General features: G+C 42.8%; 1 protein-coding gene across 2 annotated transcripts; it reads right to left on the bottom strand.

Annotated features, from left to right (window-relative positions):
• Positions 1 to 261: 261 nt before the first annotated feature.
• Positions 262 to 15,041, bottom strand: specc1lb (sperm antigen with calponin homology and coiled-coil domains 1-like b). 2 transcript variants are annotated; one of them, XM_030768886.1, is made up of 16 exons: positions 15,004 to 15,041; positions 14,274 to 14,454; positions 13,816 to 13,960; positions 11,873 to 13,533; positions 11,380 to 11,587; positions 11,048 to 11,121; positions 10,715 to 10,890; positions 10,304 to 10,467; positions 9,832 to 9,950; positions 8,001 to 8,079; positions 7,528 to 7,617; positions 5,474 to 5,639; positions 4,649 to 4,751; positions 1,321 to 1,437; positions 722 to 781; positions 262 to 351 (listed from the first exon to the last, which is right to left on the bottom strand). In XM_030768886.1, exons 1-16 carry the CDS (start codon positions 15,039 to 15,041, stop codon positions 262 to 264), a joined length of 3,471 nt encoding a protein of 1,156 aa, XP_030624746.1. The 2 variants fall into 2 exon arrangements, with proteins under 2 accessions (XP_030624746.1, XP_030624748.1); XM_030768888.1 differs by having other exon boundaries at positions 11,873 to 13,517; positions 13,827 to 13,960.
• Positions 15,042 to 23,141: the final 8,100 nt, after the last annotated feature.

Genomic DNA, 23,141 nt, shown 5'->3' with positions numbered 1-23,141 from the left:
TCAATTCTGATTAAATGAATTTATCTACTGTAGCCAGCAAGACTGTATTCAACTTTTGCCAGCGATGTGTTGCTGTAAAAGGGAAGTAAAAAAAAAAAAAAAGGCAAATGGTCCTTTCACATGGCTGAGGCATCTGGGAAACGTAGTGTCAAGGAGTTTGCATTGAGTGTCTGATACTTTCTTCAAATCACAAGAGGGAGCCCTTATAGATGAGTGTCCTAGCTTTCGAGCAGCACCATAATGCCCCCCTGGGCGGAGGAGTCAGGTCTCAAAGTACTTATAGATAGCTGTTACATAAGTCATCACACTCTGCCAATCAGGTCGCTCTGTGCGCACCATCTCACCAATGTCCTATAAGAGAAGTTTGCAGAAAAATAAATCAAAACGAGACACACAGAGAGATTTCAAATGCATCACAAGATGTATCTAAGCTGTATCTGATTCTATGAATATGAATACATACTGAGCAAGAACCATATCACTACGACTTGACACCTATGACAAGTAAACTGGAGGAGACGGGCCAGAATACGAGGTGTGGTTGCCTTTCCTCTAAGAGCGGGAAGGGGATGGTGTCTAAAGAGGTTAGATCTGTGTCTAAATTAAGCCATATATCTAATTTCAGCCCATTATCAGTTTTGCTAAGATTAAGTTAGCAATCTTGCTGTAAGATGAGACTGATGTATTAAAATTCCGCTGAGGTGTCTCCAGTTCCACTTACCAGTGTAGACTTAATTCCCACACTCTCTGCTGCCTGGAAGGCTAATGTGAAGTTCCGCCTCTGGGGGGGAAAAAAAAAAATATTACCTATTTCAGAAGAACTCTGGGAAATGCAAAAAAACCCCAAATGTAACCCATATATCTGTGATGCATCTTGAGAAAGCAACATGTGCTTTACAAATGAGATGTAAATCAAGGTGATTATTATTATTATTATTATTATTATTATTATTATTATTATGAAATCAAAACAAGCGAATAAAAGAAATGTAAAAACATTAGGCAGAGATATGCATTAGGCGTGAATAAAGAATAAAATCAAAACAAAATGAAAAATGAAACTGAGAAATGAGCACATGTGTGCACGCACAAATAAGCAGATGTACAGCCTGTACAGCTGTTAGAACTGCAGAACTCTGTGTGTGTGTGTGTGTGTGTGTGTGTGTGTGTGTGTGTGCGTGTGCGTGTGTGCGCGCGCATGTGTGTCTGTCTGTCTCTCTTTCTCTCTGTGTATGTATGTATCTCTCTGTCTGTGTCTCTCTCTCTCTTTCTATGTGTGTGTGTGTGTGTGTGTGTGTGAGAGACAGAAAGTGATTAGACCTTGTCCTGGCTGTTGAGCTCCTGGTAGGGGATGTGGGCAGGCAGATAGGTGTGGAGAACAGCACAGAAAGCCAAGCCGTCATTCCAGCTGCTGCTGAAGTTGGTTATGTCTATATTCTAAGACAAAATCAACAATTGAAAACATTTATTCACGTATCTGCACAATTTAATAATCAACAGAAAAATAATGTGAGAGAAAATAAGATCATTTTTGGCAAGGCACTCCGGTCTCTTGCTAAACTATAAACTTTTTTTATTGACTCACAGTTTCCTTTTGTCCCATTACTGTTCCTGATACAATACCGATTACTGATTAGTTGACAGCGCTCAAACATATGGCTGACCCTCGAGAAACACTTTATTTTAACAAAGGTTCACCTTGGGGAAGAAATACGTTGGGATGAATAAAAGTTGAGGGCAGAAATTCACTTGCAAAAGATTTAACAGGGCTAGAACTACTTTTGCCGAGACTGCAATAAAACTTTTCAGGGTGATTGAGTGGTATACACACAGCAAAGAGAGGTTGTAGATTCGTTATCCAGCTCTGTATTTCAATTCCTTCAATGTTTCCCAAATGTCTCCGACTGACAAGCTTTGCACGTCTCACCTCTTGTCCAACTCTAACGTACCTGATCCAGCTTCTCACCGAATTTCTTGTGATTGGCTGAAGCAGGTATGTTAGAGCATAAAATGTATGTAGCTTTCGGCCTCCATGAGCAGAACTGGGGAGGCACTCCCATTGGGTTTTAAACACACCTCCTGTGGGTAAACTATATGAAACGTTCTCTCACAGCATCCTCTAAAATGCTAAAGTTCTGCTGACCCCCTGCATCATCATCATCATCATCATCATCATCATCAAACTGCTCCTAAGAACATTTGTCTCCTCTGTTTTGCATCCTTCATATAAAGTAAGCCATTAGAACAGCCCAGGCCACTTACAGTAATGCTATGTAACTGATGTGTTTCTGTCTCAGTGTTTACTGAATGACCTTTATGTCTATAGGTCTCATGACATTCTTAGATATGGGTGTAGGTCAGGTGAAGAAAATGTCTCTAAGCCATACGCCCTATTCCAACAGTTTAAATATCAAACGCCACTGATTTACAGGTAATGCTGTCATATAAAGTGTAGCCATTATAGACATTGTACGGTGGCTTGATTACTCGTGCTTTAGCACACAATTTATACTTGAACTTCAAACTATTTTTGTACCATTTCTCTACGAAAACAAAAATCTACAACCTAGAAAATAAAGCTGTGGACATTTCCTCGCTGTTTTAATCCAAAACCCAAAGGGATGTATTAAATTTAAAAGGCAAGACATTGCTTCAACAGGAAATTTTCTAAAACATTTATTCTGTTTTTACCACGGGGGCCATCCTCTCAAACCCAAGGCTGACATTAAGGAGCCTGAGTCACAGCCTTATCTAACCAAGAGAAGCAGCACTCATCAAAGGTGCCAACAGAACAAATCTATGTGGAAGAGTGTGGTGTAAATTGTCTGGAGGCAAGAGTGTGGAGCCCATAGTGAGCAAGATGGACTGAAGACACAGGGCTATTAAACAGAAGAAGCAGACAGCACAGAGCTGTGACAGAGAAAATAAAACAAAAGGAGGAGGATGCTGAAATTAAAGGGGACGGGTGCGATGGCAACCGGTATTGGGAGTCAGCAGAATGTTCCGCTAACACCGATATCGGTGGAATCTTTCAGATCTGGTTTAGCAGATACGCATCTGAGCGAGCTCGCATGTGCTCTTTTTCAAATGTTTTACCCCAACAGCAATGGGACACCAAAAGCTACTGATACGAACAGAACAGCGCTAATGCTGTCAATCACAGCCTTTTCCAAAGACAAATAAATGAATGAATAACTTCCCTCTTCCCCGACGAGCCTTTGACACTCGACAGAGTAAGTTTAAGGTATGCCAAGCACTAAAAGGCGGCTGAGTACGAGACGGGGCCTAGCGAGGGTAAAGAACAGGAACAGCCCTGCAGGAGGGCATCTGCACAATCTCTGTGGGAAAGAGCGGTCTGGAAAAGGGCCTGGTGTCAGTGAGCCACCACAGTGAGTCAGACTGCCATGAACCCTCCACACAGGACCAGAGCACTCATAATGAACAGATTAGAGTTTCAGTGAAAAACGAGCCATGTCCCCTCCTACACATTACCATCCATCACAGACTGAGACAGAGACACGGGGCAAGGGGGAAGAGAGAGAAGGAGAGAAAAAAGACAGAAAAAGAGACTTTGAATGATTGAGGGATTGTGCATAAGAGAGAAAGAATCTTCAGCATTGCTCAATCCAACCAGAGTTATATCATAAACAAAAGAAGTCAAAAGCAAAAAAAAAAAAAAGAGAGAAAAAAACAAACAAACAAAAAAAAGCAATGTCCTTTACATCACCAAAGGACAGGATGGAACACTCAATGCTTTACTTCTACAAAGATTACAGAATAGCAAAGTCACTGTGAATCTTTCAATGTCCTGTCGAGATGACCTAATACACAAAAAACCTTTTCATTTTTGACAGCTGCACCACATATCTGTCCGTGCCCTCTCTCTGTCCTCTAACTGGTTGTGGTGAAATAGCCTCGGCCAGTAGCCAATAGCAACCCAGGTCTTGTGTACATGGCATGAGCTACGCTTTAGGTGAAATCTACCACACTTCCTGGAGAATGCCAGCCTCCTGAGTAACCACGGCAATGGCACGGGCTGTCAAAAAACATTGGCCGAAAATGTAAACATCTCAGAAGCTGACAATAGGAGGAATCAGAAAGGGAGCAAACAAGCATGTGTGGTCAAAGGTAGCGTTATCTGACGCGATTTCCAAAGAAACGGGCAAACACTTCCACGAAACGAGCGCGGGGAATTTCAGCCCGAATGAACAGTGGGCATTTTGCAATTTCTTTGAATAAAGCACGCATCCTGCCGCATTCTCGGGAGTCGCGACGACTTACTCATTTTCAACGCCAGAGCCTGCATCAAGAAAAGAACAAGAAGAAAAAAAAAATAAAAATCTTGTGAAGCCACGTAGTTTACGAGGAAGATAACATCAGTCAGCGCAGCGCATTCTGCAGAAAAATCACGCTCGGATCGAGCTCTCTCGGCCAGCGGTCTGACAAAAACACAGACTCTAATCATGTTTCTCTTGGAAAGGAAAAAGGAAAAAAAAAGCAGTGCTTCAGATTAGAGGTAGCGCCTATGGTTAGAGGCTGCCAAATCAACCACAAGACCTTTGGTGATGGATCGTCAGAGGAAATCAAAAGATTAATCTACGTGTGCAAACAAAGAAGTGCATGCGAGTGGCACGTCGCAGACTTTTACCTGATATCCCTCCGTCTTCTTCTGGCACCACTTCAGCAGAGCGTTCCTCTTAGATCCTCCATACTCTCTCGATAGTGCAGACAAAGGATCTTTCCTCTCTTCCCTTAGCAACAAAAAAAAAAGGAAACAAAAACACAATTCAGTACATCACAATACACGCTCCTCTTATAGTTCAGCAGCTAAGGGGAACAGTATATATAGTAACAGATGGTACTACAAAACAGTTAATATAACTGAAGAGTTTAATTTAATTTCATAATTCAAATATAAATTCAGCTTTGTGGATATTTCTGTGCAACTTTAACTGGGATCCTTGTGTCATCTATATAAATTTTGCATTTACCTGCAAAAGGGAAGGTCCCATATGTTATATGAGTCACTCAATATTTAATGTGATCTTTTCACTCCTTCATAGAAATATTTCCCTTCACTTATGGAGAAAACGGAGCCGCTTGAATAATTAAGAGGGAGAGCAGTAGCTTTGTGAGGGGAGAGCCACAGAAGCGTATGGCTGAAAGAACCCCTTTCTCTGCCTCTGGCCATTCACAGCCCAGTATGGTGCCATGGTCAGAGTGGCATACATTATCAGTTTACCTTTAGGTCACAATCAGCTCATCCGATCAAGGCTGAAACGCACAGAAGTTTCCAACCAAAACCAAAAAACTAAGATGAACAAATAGATAAACAGCAACCAGTGAAAAAGAAAACATAAAAGGAGAGCAAATAGACAAATAACACAAGCATAAACATAAAGGCACACACACACACACACACACACACACACACAAACCCAGACAAGGGGTTACAGACAGACAGTCTGCCTACCTAAGGCGTCCTCGACTGGTGGGCGTGACAGAGGCTGTAGGGGAGGCGGAGTTAGAGGGAAGGGACAGCTGTGGGGAGGAGGAGCCTAGAGTGATGATTGACGCAGGGGTGCTGGCGTCTGTGACGGACATGTCCCTCTTAATCTCATCACTGTTCCTGCATGAAACTGGCACAGACACACACACACAAAACATCGACATCACCATAGTGAATTAAAGCACTGACATACAAACACACACATGTGAAAACAGCTTGAGGCATGTAAATATACGGCTTGTTGGCATTAATTTTTTTTTCCTGTTTAAACGACTACCGCCCTGTCGCACTGACATCAGCCACCATGAAGTACTTCGAGTGACTAGTCAAAACCCTCATCTGCTCCTCCCCTCCTGACACCTTGGACCTCCTCAGTTTGCATACGGACCAAACAGGGCCACGGATGATGGCATCACAGATGTGAGAACGCTCTTCGTTGAATACAGCTCGGCATTCAACACCATCACTCCCTCAAAACTCATCTCTAAACTCGTTAATCTCGGACCGGAGACCTCCACCTGCAGCTGGATATTCGACTTCCTCACGGGCAGGCCCCCAGGTGGTGAGAATCAGCAGCCACACCTCTTCCTCGCTGATCCTCAACACGGGCGGACCACAGGGCTGTGTGCTCAGCCCCCTCCTGTACTCCCTGTTCACTTATGGCTGTGCTGCAAAGCACAGCTCCAACGCCATCACGAAGTTTACTGACAACACTACCATCCTGGGCCTCATCATGGACAATGTCGAGATGGCCCACGGAGGGGAGGCTGAAGACACTAACCAGCTGGTGCCAGGACAACAACCTCTCTCTCAACATCAATAAAACTAAAGAGATGATCCTGGACTACAGGAGACAACAGGGGGGTGGACACCTCCCCGTCCACACTGGTGATGCTGAGGTGGAAAGGGTCAGCAGCTTCAAGTTTCTCGGTGTGCACATCACCGAGGACCCTTCCTGGACACTACATACTGACACCGTGGTCAGGAGAGCTCACCACCGGCTCTATTTCCTGATCAGACAGGAAGTTTGGCACGATGCCAGCATCCTCACAAACTTCTGTGGGTGCACCGTCGAGAGCTTGGCGACGGGCTGCATCATGGTCTGATACGGGAACTGCTCTGCCCACAGCCGCAAATCACCACAGAGAGTGGTGGAGGCGGCACAGCACATCACTGGCAACAGACTTCCTGCCACTCAGTATATCTTTCAGCAGCCATAACTGGAGAAGGCTCACAGCATCATCAAGCACCACAGCCACCCAGCACGCAGACTGTTCTCCTTGTTACCGTCCGGCAGATGATACAGGAGCATGGCTGCATGTACCACCAGAGTTAAGGACAGTTTTTACCACCAGGCCATCAGGCTTCTCAACTCACATATGTAAATATTCTACATCGCATATTTGCTTACCTGCTTGTCGCACTGTTCACTGTTTACTGTACTTCTTACTGTTTACTACACTTTTTACATACTGTTTACATAAAAAAAATCAACCATGACTGCTTCTATCGAAACGGGGGGGGTATTCCAGTAAGCGGGTTTAGTAAACCTCCTAATAGAATAGCCCTACGGCTTCATTCTCCCAGCAAAAGAAAGCCATAGGGCTCTTCTATTGGGAGGTTTACTGCTTACTTGAAGTTAATTAACTCAGAGTTTTCACCAAACCCGCTTTCTGGAGTGCCCCCCCAGGACTGCTACATACCCCATGTGCAATATTGTTGTATACACTCATCACTTTATTTTTACATATTAAGCCTCTTTCATATATGTTCATAGTGTTATATTTTATTATAGCTCATACCATTTTTATTTAAATCTTTTATCTTACTTCCTAGATTTCTACGACTAGTGCTCTTATCGCTGAGTTGACCCGTTTCTCTCGTCCAACTCATTTCATTGTACCGTTGACCCGCTGTTAACCTATATATGACAAAGACAACAGAACTGAACTGAACAAATCCATACCCCCCCCCCCACACACACACACACACACATACAAACACAAAAACACACACACCTGAAATGGATTTTGAGGCTTCAAGATTAGGCACCCTCTGGAGCACCGAGCCAGGACGAGTTCCTGGTGAGGTACGTAGTAGGTGGTCTGCTATGAAATGACAAAACACACACACACACGCACACATACACACAAACACAAACATAAAGACACACACATACACACTTCTTATCATTTCCTGGATAAGTTCAATAACACAGTAAAAGACATAAGGGAGCTGAAGTGTAAAATATGACATGCTGTGCTCAGCCTGACTTCCCATGATCACAGTCATTTTAAAATCTCATATCCAGTGAATGGATATTAAAATATATGGTACTCACACCTGAGGCTTAATCACACATGACATTTGAAACTGAGGTCCCATATAACTTGTTCAAATGGTCTTCAGGGCAGAGATTCACACTTGATGAGTTTATGTGGGGTCACGAGAGGTCAAAATCACGGAAAATGTGAGAGTTAAAAATACTCACCCGGTATACTCAGGTCGGTGTATCCAGGCCTCTTATCCAGAAGAGAAGATAGGGGCTTGGGTGTGGAGATGGTGTGTCTCTGGAACAAAAAAAAGGAAACCAAACACTATAAACTAGGTGCTTACTACACAGATCAATAACACAAACAAAGGTTTACGAGCTGTAAGAATTTTTTTTTATATTTCTTTGTGTGTCAAAGAGCTTTATTGTACAAGCAAAAGGCTATGTTGCCAACACAAAGGGGTATTTCCGTGCTGCATTGCTAGAAACGATCAAATACGCGAGATTCATTAAAATAAATGATAAATCTTGCCCAGTCTAAAAGAAAATTACAATTAAGATGGTCTAGAGGATTACACATCATTTGTCTAACAGCACAATAGTCATATTTATCCATGCAGATCTAATAAACCTTGTCTGAGACATTAAGGCTAAAGATATCTATATTATGGCCAGTGTCTATAACAGATCACTTAATTTGACTGTGAATAATATAAAGGGAAGCAAAGACCTGCCCTTGGGTTCATTTGCATTGTCTTCAACAATTACATAACCTCACAACAACATCATGAACCTGCAAAAACAAGGAAATAACTCTACAGCCTCATAACAATATGATGGTCTGACAAGTAATATTAAAAAGAAAAACAAAACAGTTACAGAGCCTCACTCCAACATTGTGAACATGAAAATCAAGGGGGAGGGGGGGGCGATCAAACAGAAAGAAGAAAAAATCTGTGTGATATACTGGTTGAAGTTTCTCCTGTCAGGAAAGAGGTGGAGGAATATTATGTTTAAATAATGAGAAGAAAAAACAAAAAGACAGAAAACCCCTTTTAATAACCCTTTGCCCAGAGTCCCACATACACATTAAAAAGACAACTCAAACTAACTCATACATATTTAATTTTTAATAAAAACCCACCAGCACAAAGCACAGGTTTTCTATATCAAACTTCCATATATTAAAGGTATACGTCTCCAGAAACCCCCTGCCAATGTTCTCTGAATACACGCATAGCACAGAAGTCCAATGGGTGTTGTGAATCAAACTGCTCATTTATAAACTAAACACGAGGTTCATTTATAAATGTGCAGTGAAACAGAGAATCCAATTTTGCTAAATGTCTTTAGTGATGCAGATAAAGCAATTATCTCTCTTTCTGTTTCTTTTTTGTCAGTTCTTCTTCTGGTCTACTAAAACTAAAAATACCTTTTCTTCCCCTTTTCCTCACACAAACATCCTGTTTTGTCATGTTAAGATAGTCTCTGAATAGGTGATGCGGATCTAACATGAGACCACATCCGCAGCAGCTAAGGAAAAGAAGGGGGAAAAAAAAACAGACAAATCGGGAAGTCCCTCGCTCACCCCAAAGGGTCTGGAGATCTCATCGCACACCAGCGGAGAAGAGCAGATGCTACAGAAATCTCTAAACGACAGTCTGAGTTAAAGTTTGTTACCATCTGCGTAACGCATTACCATGAACGTGCTAAAGAGACATGCTTTTAGCAGTCGGTGCGCCCTTACGTCTCTCGCTGTGGTGAAGCAGAGTCTATGTTAAGGCCCCTTTGTCAAATGACTATCTTTGACTCTAAAGCCCACAACACCAGCATTGTAACGCTGCTGAATTTACCGTGTAGGCTCTGAAAACCGGCTGAGAACTCGCTGTCACACGCAAACAAACACAGACACCAATATGGAGAGGCTACCCATGCGTGACCCCTCTGGATTGTCACAGCCTTATCCAGACCACGTGACGAAGGAACCTCTGGGAGACTAAGGAGAAGCTATCACGAAGGCCTTGGGGTTTGAGAGACTTTGACTTCCTACCTGTATGGGAGAGACGGCTGCAGCCGGCGGAGTCTTCAGGGGGCTGGGGCTCAGAGGTGTTCTGGAAATGGGAGCACTCACCGCTGGCACTGCGGCTGTGGGACTGCCTGGAACTGGACCTTCAGAAACACAGACGCACACACACACACACACACACACATTTACATCCATTTTAAAAATAAACACGCAGATAAAAAAACGAACGAGAGTAAACTCAGATCCTTTTACATGAAAATATGTTCCTTTGTGCTGGAAGTTAAGGCATAGTTGACCTACTTCCCAGTGTTGAGATGGAAAAGGGTATTGAGTATTGACGTTGTAGATAAAGTGCCTTGTACGCCTTTTGAAGCTCTATATGTATGTGCACGTGTGTTTGTGTCAGAGAGATTGGTTACACTGATGACGCTGAGCATGACAAGCTGTCAACAAAAAGGCTCCATTTATGTGTGTGTGTGTGTGTCTGAGCATGTACCTTGTGAAGCACTGTCAAAGCTCTTGATGAGGGTTTTGACAGTGGGGGAGGGCTCAGAGGAAGATGAAGAACGTCGACTCAGACCCATGCCTTGCCTCAGAGCAGCCAGGTCCCTCTCCACAGCGTTCATGTAGTTATATACACGTCCCCGCTCTTCATCCTGCCTGCAACACACACATACACACACAAACAAATCCCCCTTAAGTGTGTACATGGACCTGTCCATTCTCTTTATCGTGCCTGACACACACACACGGATGCAGATCACCTTCTGCTGCAATAGTATGGTTGTACACATAACACAGTTACCCATTCATCTGTGTATTCATCCTGCCTTCAGTGCACTCACACATACCCCTCTCATTACACCCAAAATGTTCACACTCTCTGCCACAGTATAAGGTGTCATACTTGCGGTTCTTGAGCTCCTCCAGCTCTTTGGTCATTTTCTCGTTCTTCTCCTGAGCCTCCAGCAGGCGGCGCCGCAGGTCCCCTATCTCCTCTTGTGCCTCTGACTTGATGTCATTGGCAATGACCACTGCTGTTTGCAGATCAGCCTGGAACTGACGCCATTCAGCTGACTCCTCCTACATGTGTGGAGCAAAGATCATCTTCCAATTACACACTGGCTTTATCAGTTCTTTTAGTAATTCTACAATGTAAATAAACAATTAATGCTACAGCATGTATAACAGACACCTAGTTACGTTATCGCAATTTAACATAAAAAAATAACAAGCTTACCCGCAGCTTGCGATGCAGAATCTTTATTTCCTTTTCCATGTCATATTTCTGGTCTGTAAGTTTCTTAATAGAATCTGTAAGAGACATAGAATTTGGAATGAAAAGTGGGAAGAGGGATATGGAATGAAAGTGGGAAGAGAGAGAAAAAATAAAAACCTCAATAACTAATCAGTCTCCCGATAAGGCTCGTTTGCCTGAACACAGATCAAGGGCCCCCTCATGTGGACACGCACATAAATGACTACAGTGAATTTCAGTGAAGTGTTTTAACTTAAGCATAAAATCAACGGAGAGTTTTAAACATAAAGGGGGAATAGCAAGATGTCACTCACTCTCCAGGTCAGAGATGATGAGGTTGTCATGGAGCTTGACAGCACGGTGCTGCTCCACCTCGTCCTCTAATTCAAAGATGGTCTCCTTCATGTCAGCGATTTCTGTGTCTTTCTCCTCCAGCTCGGTACACTGCTGCTCCAGAACGCGCTTTTGTTCCGCTAGCTGTTTCTGCACGTCGTCACGGAACGCTCGGAAATCCCCCTCCAGCTGCAAAACACACATGCATCCAGGGCATGCTTAACAGACACACTCAACAGACTCGTACTGACGGATATGCTCAAACGCATACCTTGACAGTGGATCAAGTTCCTTAAAGCATTCAGTACATTCAGAAACTAATGGTTGAATCAGTACATCCGTATAACTACTTGTTTAAATAACCTTGGTGTATAATAATAATATACAGATATTTGAAAGGCTTTTGTATGAATGTTATCACGGCTCTGTGTGTGTGTGTGTGTGTGTGTGTGTGTGAGTGAGTGTGTGTCTCACTTTACTGATGGCATCCTTCAGCTGAGCGGCCTCTTTGCGTGTGTGTCCCAGTTCCTCTTGCAGCTCTGCTGCTTTATTCTCTGCCCTCTCCTTATCCAGCCTCTCGCTCTCCAGCAGGTGCCGGATGTCACTTTTGTCCCCGGCGTTATGGATGGCGAGGAGCTGAGCCACCCTTTGCCTCTCCTGTTCCAGCTGCATTTTACATCGGTTCAACTCCACCTGCTCCTCCGCAGCGGCAACCCTAAGAGCCTCCAGCTCCACCCTGGCCACGGACTTCTCCCTCCGTTCCAATTCAACGGCCCTTTCCGACAGGTGTACCCTCTCCTTCAGAGCTGCCATAAGGCCTTGCACCTCCGCGTTCTCTTGCTCGGCCATCTTCAGCGCTCCACTGAGTTGCTGCTGTACACCCAACAACTGCTCCCTTTCAAACCGCGAGCCCTCCGTCAGCTCGGCGTAGCGACGCTCCAGCTCCACGTATCTGCCGCTCTTCACGTCTTCGCTGGCTTCGGCGTAAGGCACGCGGTGCTCGTCGAGCAGTCCTCGGAAGTAATCCAGCTGCCTGCTGTAAAGGTCCAGCCTCTCTCCCTGCTGACAGAGCGAGTCGACTAGGATAGCCCTCTCTTCGCCCAGCCGCTCATTCTCAGCGGTCAGCTCCTGTGTAATCTGCTGGAGATCAGCCAGCTCCTGCAGCGTGGCCTGTAGCTCCTCTGCCGTGCTGTGCTGGTTCTCTTCCATCTGGTGGATGCGCTCCGTCAGGCAGGCCACAGAAACCTCGCTGGTGTTGCCGCTGCTGTCCCGTCGCGACCGATGACCCCCGGCCTCGGATTCTGAAGATGAGCCACAGCCTGATGGAGCATCCAGGGCGTCGTCACTGGAAGTGATGGGCTGGTAGACCTCGCTGCATTCGCTGTCGACCGCGTCCGAGGAGCCCACGCGCCTCGGCCCAGACAGCAGGTCCTCCGTGGAGCCCCGGGCAGAGCCCTCGGTGGAGGATGCCCGTGCTCCACCGCCACCATTCCTGCTACCACCTGTTGCTGGCTCTGGGCTGAGCGAAGGGTACCGGAGGCTTTTATCGGGGCTGTCCAGCCGCTGCTCCAGGGAGAAGCCCAGCGCGTTGAGCCGATCTTTCAGCATACGGTTTTCACTCTTCAGCAAGTTTAGCTCTCCTCGGATGCCCTGGTTCTGGTCTTGGAGCAGGAGGAGCGTGGACTCAACGTCAGCTGCGCTAATGGAAGGGACGGTCTCTTTTTCCGGGGGGATCTCGCCATCGTGAGAGTTTGTACCAACTTGCTCCCCATTCCCGTCCTCATCCGGCTCAAGTATGCCCAGTTGTGCCTTCATGCCTCGGAGCTCCGTGCGCAAGTGCATGATTTCCACGTCTTTACTCTTTGCCAAGCCCAGTAGCTCCTTCACTCTGGACTCCAATAAGGCTTTGTTATTGATCTGGCTGTCCGAGCGGGATTTACTCATCCGGGCCTCAGACTCGGCCAGGGTGCGGCATCGGGACCTTTTCGCCGCTGCAGATTCAGCAGTGCCAGACAACTTCTTAGCAACAGTGGTTCTGGAGCGCTCCCGCAGGCTTTCCCGTGGCATTCCAGACTCCTTAGCAACAGAGGATATACCACGTCTACCTGAGAGAGATGCAAAACAGACCAATAATGCTCCAAAGAGCTGACAACAATGGGACGGTAGGACAGGGATATGCAGAAATAAGACTAATAAACCTTTTCACAATATGATTAAAACATAGCACTTTTGAATCTGTTACAGTATATCTGTACGTCAAGTTGAATACCATCTCCCCTGTAAAGAAGGAGGTACACAAAACGACACGCTAAGTCTTTTTTTAAGAGAACTTGTGTCACCTCTGTCTTTTTTTAGAAAATTTGTAAACGCTTCTACAGACACATGTTAAAAGGTTAGCCTTGTTAAGGCAGGCATACTTGAGATGGTCTTAGTTTTGTTTTCTGGGTTGCTGGAACTCTGATGGGATGAAGACATGCCAGTTCTCTTAGTTCTGGTTGTACTGCCCAGAGAGGTTCCTCCACTTCCAGCTGTCACTGCAGGGAGATCATCGCTGCTTCTTGTCTGAGCAAAGGAACAAAACAGGCTTGGTTACTAAGTTATGAATCTGTCACATTTTATGAAAGCATAGACATTTTCATTGCATAGTGACTGTCAGGTGAAATGCTCATTCCTGAGAAAGGTGCTATCTAAAATCACATGGCATTGTTTTACATCAATCACCAATATTATGTTAAATAAAAAAATCCAACAACAGCAATATCATATAAAAAAGCTACCACTAATAATAATAATAATAATAATAATAATAATAATAGAGAGACCACTCAAGCCCTAATAAAACTTTAAGTGCACTAATAAAGACAGAGCTGAGTACCTTTGACAGAGGAGCTGAGTTTGGGGTCTTGGCTGCTGTTTTGCCACCTATGCCCATAATGGCGGTGCCATCTGGTTTGCCCTGGGTTTTAGCGCCCGCCGTGGCCCTGGCAGAGGAAGCCGAGGGCCTGGTGCCCTTTTTCATGCTGGGCTCCAAATTCCTGATACATTTACACCGTAATCTACAGATGGAGAAAAAAAAAAGACATAAAAAAAAATTCAGCACTTCATTATGAAAGTGTCACTTTCAAATATTACAGAGTATTCTCATTTGCTGAGAGTCTGCATTCTGCATTACTCAAAACCATCACTAGGTGGCATACCGAGACATGCGAATAAGAGATGAGAATCTCATCCAACAAACCGTGGAAAATAAAATATCCCAGACTCCGCCAGTCGTGAATCTAACTGAACTTTTCAAAATAGCACATGTGAAGTTATATTGTACTTTTCCAGGGATGGAAATGTGATAAGTCACACACATTAATACCGAATGAATTCCTTTTCAAGAGCTGCTGCTATTGCTATGTAACGAAACAAGTAAAACAACTTCAGACCTGTGCGACAAGCAAAAGGGGGGGAAAAAAAAGAAAACTCTAATAATCCATTTTTCAAAGCAGACATCGAATTTCAGAATACTCACAAGATTCATTGTTCCTATTTCTAAAAACAATCAAATTTGCCAAATGAAAGCCGTCACTGTAAATCTATTTTCAAAACACCTCTATTACCTGATGCCTGAAGTAGTTGTTTTCCTGGGAGAACACATGATTATACAAAGTCGTGTTTAAACCTAGAGACAGCAGAGGTATAATGTTACTTACACCCAGGGCTCTATTTATACTGATACACGCTGTGGCACACACGCACACACTGGCTTCAGTGACCGTTACAGGACAGAGGTTTGAACACAGATGCTTGCTGTATGATTGGTGGTCCCTGGACGCAGTGGCTGCCTTTCTTATCACATCATCACGGGTGGAGACAAGAGGGCCATTCCACAGAGGGAAGGCAGGCTGGGTCTGGCCTTAAAAGGCACAGATCTTTGGGCTAGATCATACCAGAACAGACCCTGAGCGGCACACACCAGCTTTGTAGCCCAATCACATGCTACAACTCACTCTTTCTAAGTCTTTTTGAAGAGAGCTTGCGTGTACACTGAGAGATCTTATCCAGGCTGTGGAGCTCCTGATAAGAGACGTAAGCCGTCGTTCACATGTGTTTGAGTGTGCGTTTGTGTATGTAAGTCTGTCTGTTTTATGGGTACCTGTATATAAAAGGGAGTACTGTTTAGGTCTCAAGCCGGTTTTAAGTCTTCCCATATCCACAGATGCCACACCGTCAAAGTCGTGGTTCCTGCCCCGCCTCCCACATCGTCCTCTTGACAACCCACCCAAGCTTTCAACATATACTTCTGAACACCCGAAGGATTCTTTAATCCTGTCTTTGAAGTCGATTTGCTTGAAATGAAGACAAAACAAAGGTGCAGACACACCTAAATGCAGGTAACAACAGATGGTTAATTAGGACTCGCTTTAGGACACACCCCGTAGAATAAGCTCATTCAGAAAAGAAATAACCACTCACACTGATACAAAGCGCATGAATTATTCAAAGGCAAAAGACTTTAAACTATCCGTGATAATACTCTGTGCATCACGCCAGGCCAATTAAACCATTCAACAAAAGCCACTCTTTCCCTCTACACGTAGAGGTATTAATGACAAAATTCATTACGAAGTAAACCTGACAACCCTCTCATCTATCAGAGCATAGACACCTTGTTTAGTTTTGAGAGTTTATCTTAAGATGTAAAAGTAAAGACAAGCTCTCTATTTTCCTTAGTTCAGACAATAACAGCTGGAAAAATCATAACATAGCTGAAATTCTGGAATCCTGGAGGGGTTGGGGGGAGAAGCTGAGGGGGTTGGGGGGAGGGACAGGATAATGGTCCTCAGCTGAGCAGGGTTAGAAACACAGACACGTGCTAGCGTACCACAGCTGACATTAATCAAAACCAAACCCTTCCCATCATGGATTCTGTCGTGCTGACTCTTAAAGTCAGCAAAATCTATTAAATATGCAAACAGTCTAATCAAGATTCACACACTCATTAACAGGCACACGCATTTATCTCCATATTTTCTATACTCCGCAAATTGTTCTAAATCAGATTCCCCAGTGACTCTACGTAGTCATTAAGAAGCCAACATTTTGATTCTCTCGCTCTTTTTTTTTTTTTTTTTTTTTTAAGCATAGCTCCTCTGGGGTGATTAGGCCTCACTGTGTCTTTTCTTCATCACGTCACACATTTAGCACAAAGACTGTGTACGACTTAATGGAGAGAGTAGATGCTCTCTGTTTAAGTTCATTCTGCCACCCCCCCCCCCATACTGCTAGGGTGTGTGTCAGAAATGGAGGGGTCAAAGGCCAAGATTCACAGCAGGTATACAAACGAGCCCTCAGCACCTGTTCAGGATCCAGATCCCCCTGAATCAGCACAAACACACACACACACACACACACACACACACACACACACAAACACACACACAAACCCACACACACAGTAATTTTACAGCATCCCAAGCCTGTAATGAGCTGTGTTGTTGGTCTGCTTGCTGCGGGGATACACTCTGATGGAGTTTTGTTTGAGACTAATGCAGTGGAAAGCCATTTGGCCAAGTGAGTGTTTCATGAAAGTGCAAATGTGTTCACGTTTCTCTGGATTCCTATCACAAAAACACACACAATCCACAAATACTGATGAGAGATTAAGGAAAGTCCTTTTTTGTGCATGTGTGTAAGTGTGTGTGTGTGGTGTGGTGTGGTGTGTGTGAGTGTTCTCTGTTCAGCTCAATCACCAGATTGCTAAATCATAATTCAACATATATCGCGAGTTCAAAGATCTGTAAGAAGATTATCGCAACATGAAAATGGAGCGCTTTCAGCCAAAAGCTCCAGTCATGAGCACAGGGCAGGAGAGCACACATATTCAAGCACACTTGACATTTTCAAAAACAGAGCACTCAGAAAAACAGATGTTGTTTTGTTGCCTAAAACACACATGTTAGAAAGGTTAGTCCGGTCTGTTTCAAGTTTTAAGGGGAAGGACATGTTCAAATGGAGCGTCTCAACCCTCCACCATCAAAGCACAAAGAGAAACCACTAATGCTCAAGTCAGCTACAAGCTACTAATATTCTGTAGACTAAAGTAAGCATATAATAAGTGTGTGGGTGTGTTTGAGGTAAAGGATTTAAGGCATCCCAACGTAGCTGATACTATAAGCACAAGCCAGGAATGTCGTTTTGACCAAGTAAGGCATTGATCTCCACCTTGATCCACTTCTCTTCACAGTTATATCCTACTCCAGTGGAAGACTAAGATGCACAGCCATGCTTTTTGCGACGTTCAGTTTATCCAAGGAACTGTCAATGGTTTTCTATGCGTGACTGGTGTCGGGGTAGGTCCATTAGGGTATGCCGCATATTTTCAAAACACACAAGGTATAAGCGTACAATTGTTTGAGGCATTCTTTCAAACTTTGTTCACATAAACTGTAGAAATTCCATACTAACCAGCCAAAAGTTGCTACTCACTAATTACTAGAGGGGGTGCATTTGTTTGCACAGTCCACATGCACATACACACAGACACAGACAGACACACACACACACACACACTTTCCCTATGAGGAGTAGAGGACAGGCAATAAGTCAGTGTAGAGTCTTAAAAAGGGCTAATGTTTTGTTTCTTGACATGGCGTCATTCCATTATCAGTACAACTATAAATAGAGTACTTTTGTTTTGATTTGCTAGCATCTCACGGAGCATATAATATTATCTGGTAAATATTTGCTCTTTTCCTTCGTACTGCTCTGGAACTAAATCAGGAAAATTCCGTATTCAGTTTTGGGTTATGAAGTCTTCTCCTCGCCTCATATAATATGAATTACTGACTGATTTTCACTCCTTAAAAGGAAATGAATAGTTAAGGTTACTTTATGAGGGATGAGAAACATCAATTTCACATTCATTTTGGGTCCAGAACAGCATGTTAATAAACTGATGTAGTCACATGCATCGCATGGATACCTTCTTGCTGTCTCATGAGCAGTTTCTCTTCTCCTTTGTCCTTTGAACAGTTTGTTTTCTGGGAACACACTGTCAAATGTAACTGTGCCAAGGAAGCTAAAAACCATATGTAAATCTGATGTTGACAGCACTACAGCCTAACTGCCTATAAGTACCACTATTCAATGAGTCTATTCCGAAGAGAACTATTAAAGGGACACAGTCTGTCTATAAAAGTGTTAGTGAGTAAGAGGGACACAACTGGGCCAGTCAGAGAAACTCAGGCTAGTTCAGAAGAGCCCTATTCAGCCTACTGGCAACCATTTCAGCCTGACCTCATTAAATCCAATTCCCAGCTCTATTCATAAAGTCAGCCACCAATAAAATACTTACAAAACACATGTGCAGAGCATTATTATTATTTAATTTTTTTTTTCAAAATTGAATCAATAGCAGATTTTCATCACCAGACGGTGTAATGTGGATCAGGCAAACTGTGAAAACAGCTTTAATTTTACGCTTTAATTCAGCTGTAGAAAAAGTGAAAGTTTCAGTCTCTTAGACTCTTAGAATGGTCTCAGAGTGACTAAGCAACCACAGCTACAGCCTGTAGAAAGTTGAGTTCAGAGACTGAAATGAATATATTAAAATAGTGTTTTAGGGAGCCTTGGCACAGAGTGGAAACTGTGCCAAAAAATCTATGGTTAGAGGCACAAATCTCTGAGATTATTCCTAAATGCTATGGTGAAAACTGAGTCAGTGTGGCAGTGTGGCTAGGTATTAAACACGATTAGGATTTCGACACCTTGTGTAAAATTAATTCTCTATTAATGCTGCCTCCCGTTTGAAGTTGGATTGTTGCTGTTGCTATGGTCTCGGTCTACTGTTAACATCAACACTTTTCATCACCTTCTAGAACACACAGTCCATCATCCAACCTGTAACAAGAGCAGCGTGAATATAATAGGAGACAGGGTTCCCCTCTGCCCAAAAGCACGATGGATGCTTGGGATGCTTGGACGCATTGTGTAGACTGGAATGTGCTATGGGTGCTAAAGTCAACATTGAAGTTGGCTTATAGCTCCTCATTATGATCTTCCCATGGAATATAGATATATTACAAGGATCAATATGTTGCTATTATGTACACATGAGAGTATCAGGAATCATGAGGAAGTGTAAATACAAATATGGAAGAAAAATATGAGAGAAGTAGAATTTGAGAGAAGTAAAAAAAAAAAAATTACAAATTCAAGGCAAATGTTCTGTGTACAAAGGCTTATCTTATATTGTTTCACAAAATATGGAGCTGCTATAACTCTTTCACTGCGTCAATACATAGTACAAGGCTAATATGAATCAATAAATGTACACAATCAGTTTGAGTATCGTGTGACTGTATAATTTTATGTTTACACATAGGCTTAAACTTTCACTCAAGCACAAAAATCACACGAACAGTCAATAGTAGGTACAGGAGAAATTCCAACCAGCTCCCCCCCCCCCCCCCCCCCCATTACGTACAAAACAATATCTGAAATAGGTTATGTGACAATGTGATTAGGGCATCTATACTATAAAATATTACCTATCCACCGTAAATGGCAAAACGAAAGCAATTTGCCATGGCAGCTTCCCCTAGCACTCTGCCAAAATAATATTCCCGCAGCCTTGATACATGGTTACAAGCAATAGGAAGTTTTAAAGTTACATCCTAAACAATTTAATGGGGCCTAAACTTAAGTGAACATGAGCTATGCAGTCCGGCTGGGACACCGGCCAGAGAAACCACCAGCAGCGTCGAACTGGGATAAATCAGCTAAAGAAATAACAGTGTACCTTGCAATGTCTTCGTGTTCCGAAGATCATTAACGAAGCATTAGTGTTCCGAGAGAGAGCCGATGTACACGAAAAATCCTGCGCAAGTATTTCGTTTTAGGTATAACAATCACCGCACCCCCGGCTCCCGACTGGATAACGATGCGCATATTTCCCAGCAGCACTTCAGACCTGGAATAAGTTAGGAGCATTGTGAGGGAGTAGTGAAGCAAATAACAGTCACCACTGTTCAAAATGGCTGAAAAGTGTTCTTATTTTCAAATTTAAAGTTTTACAGCGCTCAGCTTTTTCTCTTGCTTACATGTGCTCAAATGAAAGGGCCGTGCTGTTATTCGGAATGAGAAACTTTCACCTCAGGCTGACACAATGAAAAGTTGGATGGAGGGAAGCTAATACAAATCAATAGGTCTACTGCATCAGTTTGAGCTATGGTAAATATAGGATAATACAATTGTTTATCCGTACCTTATCTGATATCTTGTCTTGATCTGCATAAATAATTTACATTAATTTTGTTTTCATTGCAGTAGTATTGCATTAAATCTAAAGTATATACAGACAAGGCATTCACATAATCAAACTCACATGTGCTTTTATCAATTGCGTTTTCTGCTTTTATTTTGAAATACTTGCCTCACCCATTCTCTACACCGTTCTAAATGTTGCTGTTGCTGCTGGCTTCAGTGAACTAGTGACCACAGCTCTCCCGAAAAGCAATGATGATCTCAATTTTTCCTTACTAGGATTCGGCGTCCGATGACCCTTTTACTAATATAGTTCTTATGTCCCTTAATTAAAAAATAGGCTACTTTCAGTGTTAAAAATCCAATTAATTAAATAGGCAAAGAATATCAAAGTAGTCTCAGAAAGTGAAAGATGTTCATTGTTCCTCACATACAAAAGACATCGAAATATACCGAACAATTCCAAACCCTGGAAATCAAAATACACATTTCACGTGTGTGTAAGAAACACTTAACAATAGGCCAGGTGAAACGATTTCGTCACATAGCTGAAATACTGGGGGACAAGAAGATTGATAGACAATGTCTAAACTGCATTTAAAAGCAGTTGCATGTTAATTTAATTGCGTACGACACAGCAGAAGATTTTAGACGGATAGAATTGCATTCGTTATCACAAGATTCAAGCTACGACTCACTGCGGAATGGCGGAACGTTGGGAAAGCTCTCGTAGCGTGACTTCACAGCCACGATAGGGCCCTATCTTTCAAAAATGGTAAGATTGTTTTCGCACTTAAAATCAATAACATCTTTGTTTATCAGTCTTTCTGATGCGTATCAAAACACCGGACGTGGACTGACAGTGACACTGAGCAAAATATTTACAGAAACTGCCTTTCTCATAACCACGTGAGCAAGTGCCAAACAACCAATGGATTTTATTTAGAGCCAAATCACATTTTTGTCTTTCTCCTACCACACTGCCCTTAATAAAACAACTACATCCAACTATATTTGCACCTTTAATAGCCTACATTCCGCTGGTTGTGAGAGTTTGAGTTCTACATACCAAAATTAGTGCAATTATTATTAATATGAGTATGTGAGGGCCGCGTTACGACTGTCAAAATCAGAGCTTTGTGTACTCTGCCTGTGTTTTCACGTTTGCTTGGGTTCAGTTTACCTGCTGTGTGGGATAGGACCCTCATCCCAAAACTTGTTTTATGGCAACGAAGGTACACGAGTCTGTTACACGGCTTCCATTTGAAAAACTTTTAAGTATGTTTATTTAAATAATAACATTTTTTTAAACGATACGTTTTTGAACGTAATTTCACAAAACAGACATATTCTTGCAGCCAGTTTGAGCGGCACATTGAGAACTAATATTAAACTAATACTAACATTAGTTTAACTAGTAAGTCTATTCACGACTCGTTCTTTGCGCCTCCTGATGGTAAGATGACAGAACTAGAAATTATTTCACCGCGTGCAACAGTATTTTATGTCCGAAATGTGCAATGAATGTATTTCTTGTAATTGCACTCATCACTCTTAATAGTATTGTCATGTTACGACCGGATATTTAAGTAAGTTCAATTTCACCCTTTAATACAGACAAATATAAAACTGCAAGATAACAAAGTTATGACCAAAGAGGGGTTTTTTTCTCACACTGTATGAGTTTATTAGGTGGGGCTTTCTCTGACACTAGAAACAGCGCTTAAAAGAGAAAAGCAATATCAAAATCGACCCATAGTACAAAAAAGACACAAGACTTGCAGAAAACCCGAAGGTCAACAAAGAGATTGGAGACAAATGGACCCACACATACAGTGGTATAAACTTCGCATATATATTCATATTTACATATATATTAATTTGTAATTACATGGGAGAGGAAACAAAATGTACAATGCTACAAAAAGTATTTACAAATTAATAAATAAAGCCAGCCAACACACACACACACAAAGAAAATGAAAGCAAAGATACAAAGAACATTTAATATCATACAAAAATACAAAAAGAAAAAGAAAAAAAACTCAGAAGTGTTAATTCTTCGAAAGAGTTCTTTGTTTCCTTCTTTCTTTCATTCTTTCTTTTCTTTTTTTCTTTCTCTTTTTCTTTCCTTTTTTAACAGTGAAAGAGTAATGGCACCAAATTACTGAATGATATTTGTAAGAGTGAACAAGTGACCTTTTTCTAGATCAGGCAGTGTTTGTGATGGCAAAATGCTTCTAGAATGATCTGTAAGATCTTTGGCCCTTTCCATTTCATTTCTCAAGAAGTACACATGCACACACGCACTAACACACACTAACACAAACACGCACGCGCACACACACACACACACACACACGCGCACACACGCACACACACACGCACACACACACACACACAAAGAGACAAACAAAATAGACAGGTGTGCACGCCTGCACGCACACACAAACATATCTACAGGGGCACAGAAGCAAGCTTTAGAACTCTG

The sequence above is a fragment of the Chanos chanos genome, chromosome 3 (assembly GCF_902362185.1).
Source record: "Chanos chanos chromosome 3, fChaCha1.1, whole genome shotgun sequence".
Lineage (NCBI taxonomy): Eukaryota > Metazoa > Chordata > Actinopteri > Gonorynchiformes > Chanidae > Chanos > Chanos chanos.
Note: the sequence above shows the minus strand (reverse complement) of the source record. Positions and strands in the feature narration are given on the sequence as shown.

Excerpts from the sequence above, each read along its gene's own strand:
- specc1lb (XM_030768886.1), bottom strand. The coding sequence starts at position 15,041 with ATGTGTTCTCCCAGGAAAACAACTACTTCAGGCATCAG. Across the intron at positions 9,951-10,303 it reads CTTTGACAGTGCTTCACAAG|GTCCAGTTCCAGGCAGTCCC; the intron begins GTACATGCTCAG and ends GTGTTTCTGAAG. Across the intron at positions 5,640-7,527 it reads AGCCTCAAAATCCATTTCAG|TTTCATGCAGGAACAGTGAT; the intron begins GTGTGTGTGTTT and ends TGTCTGTGCCAG.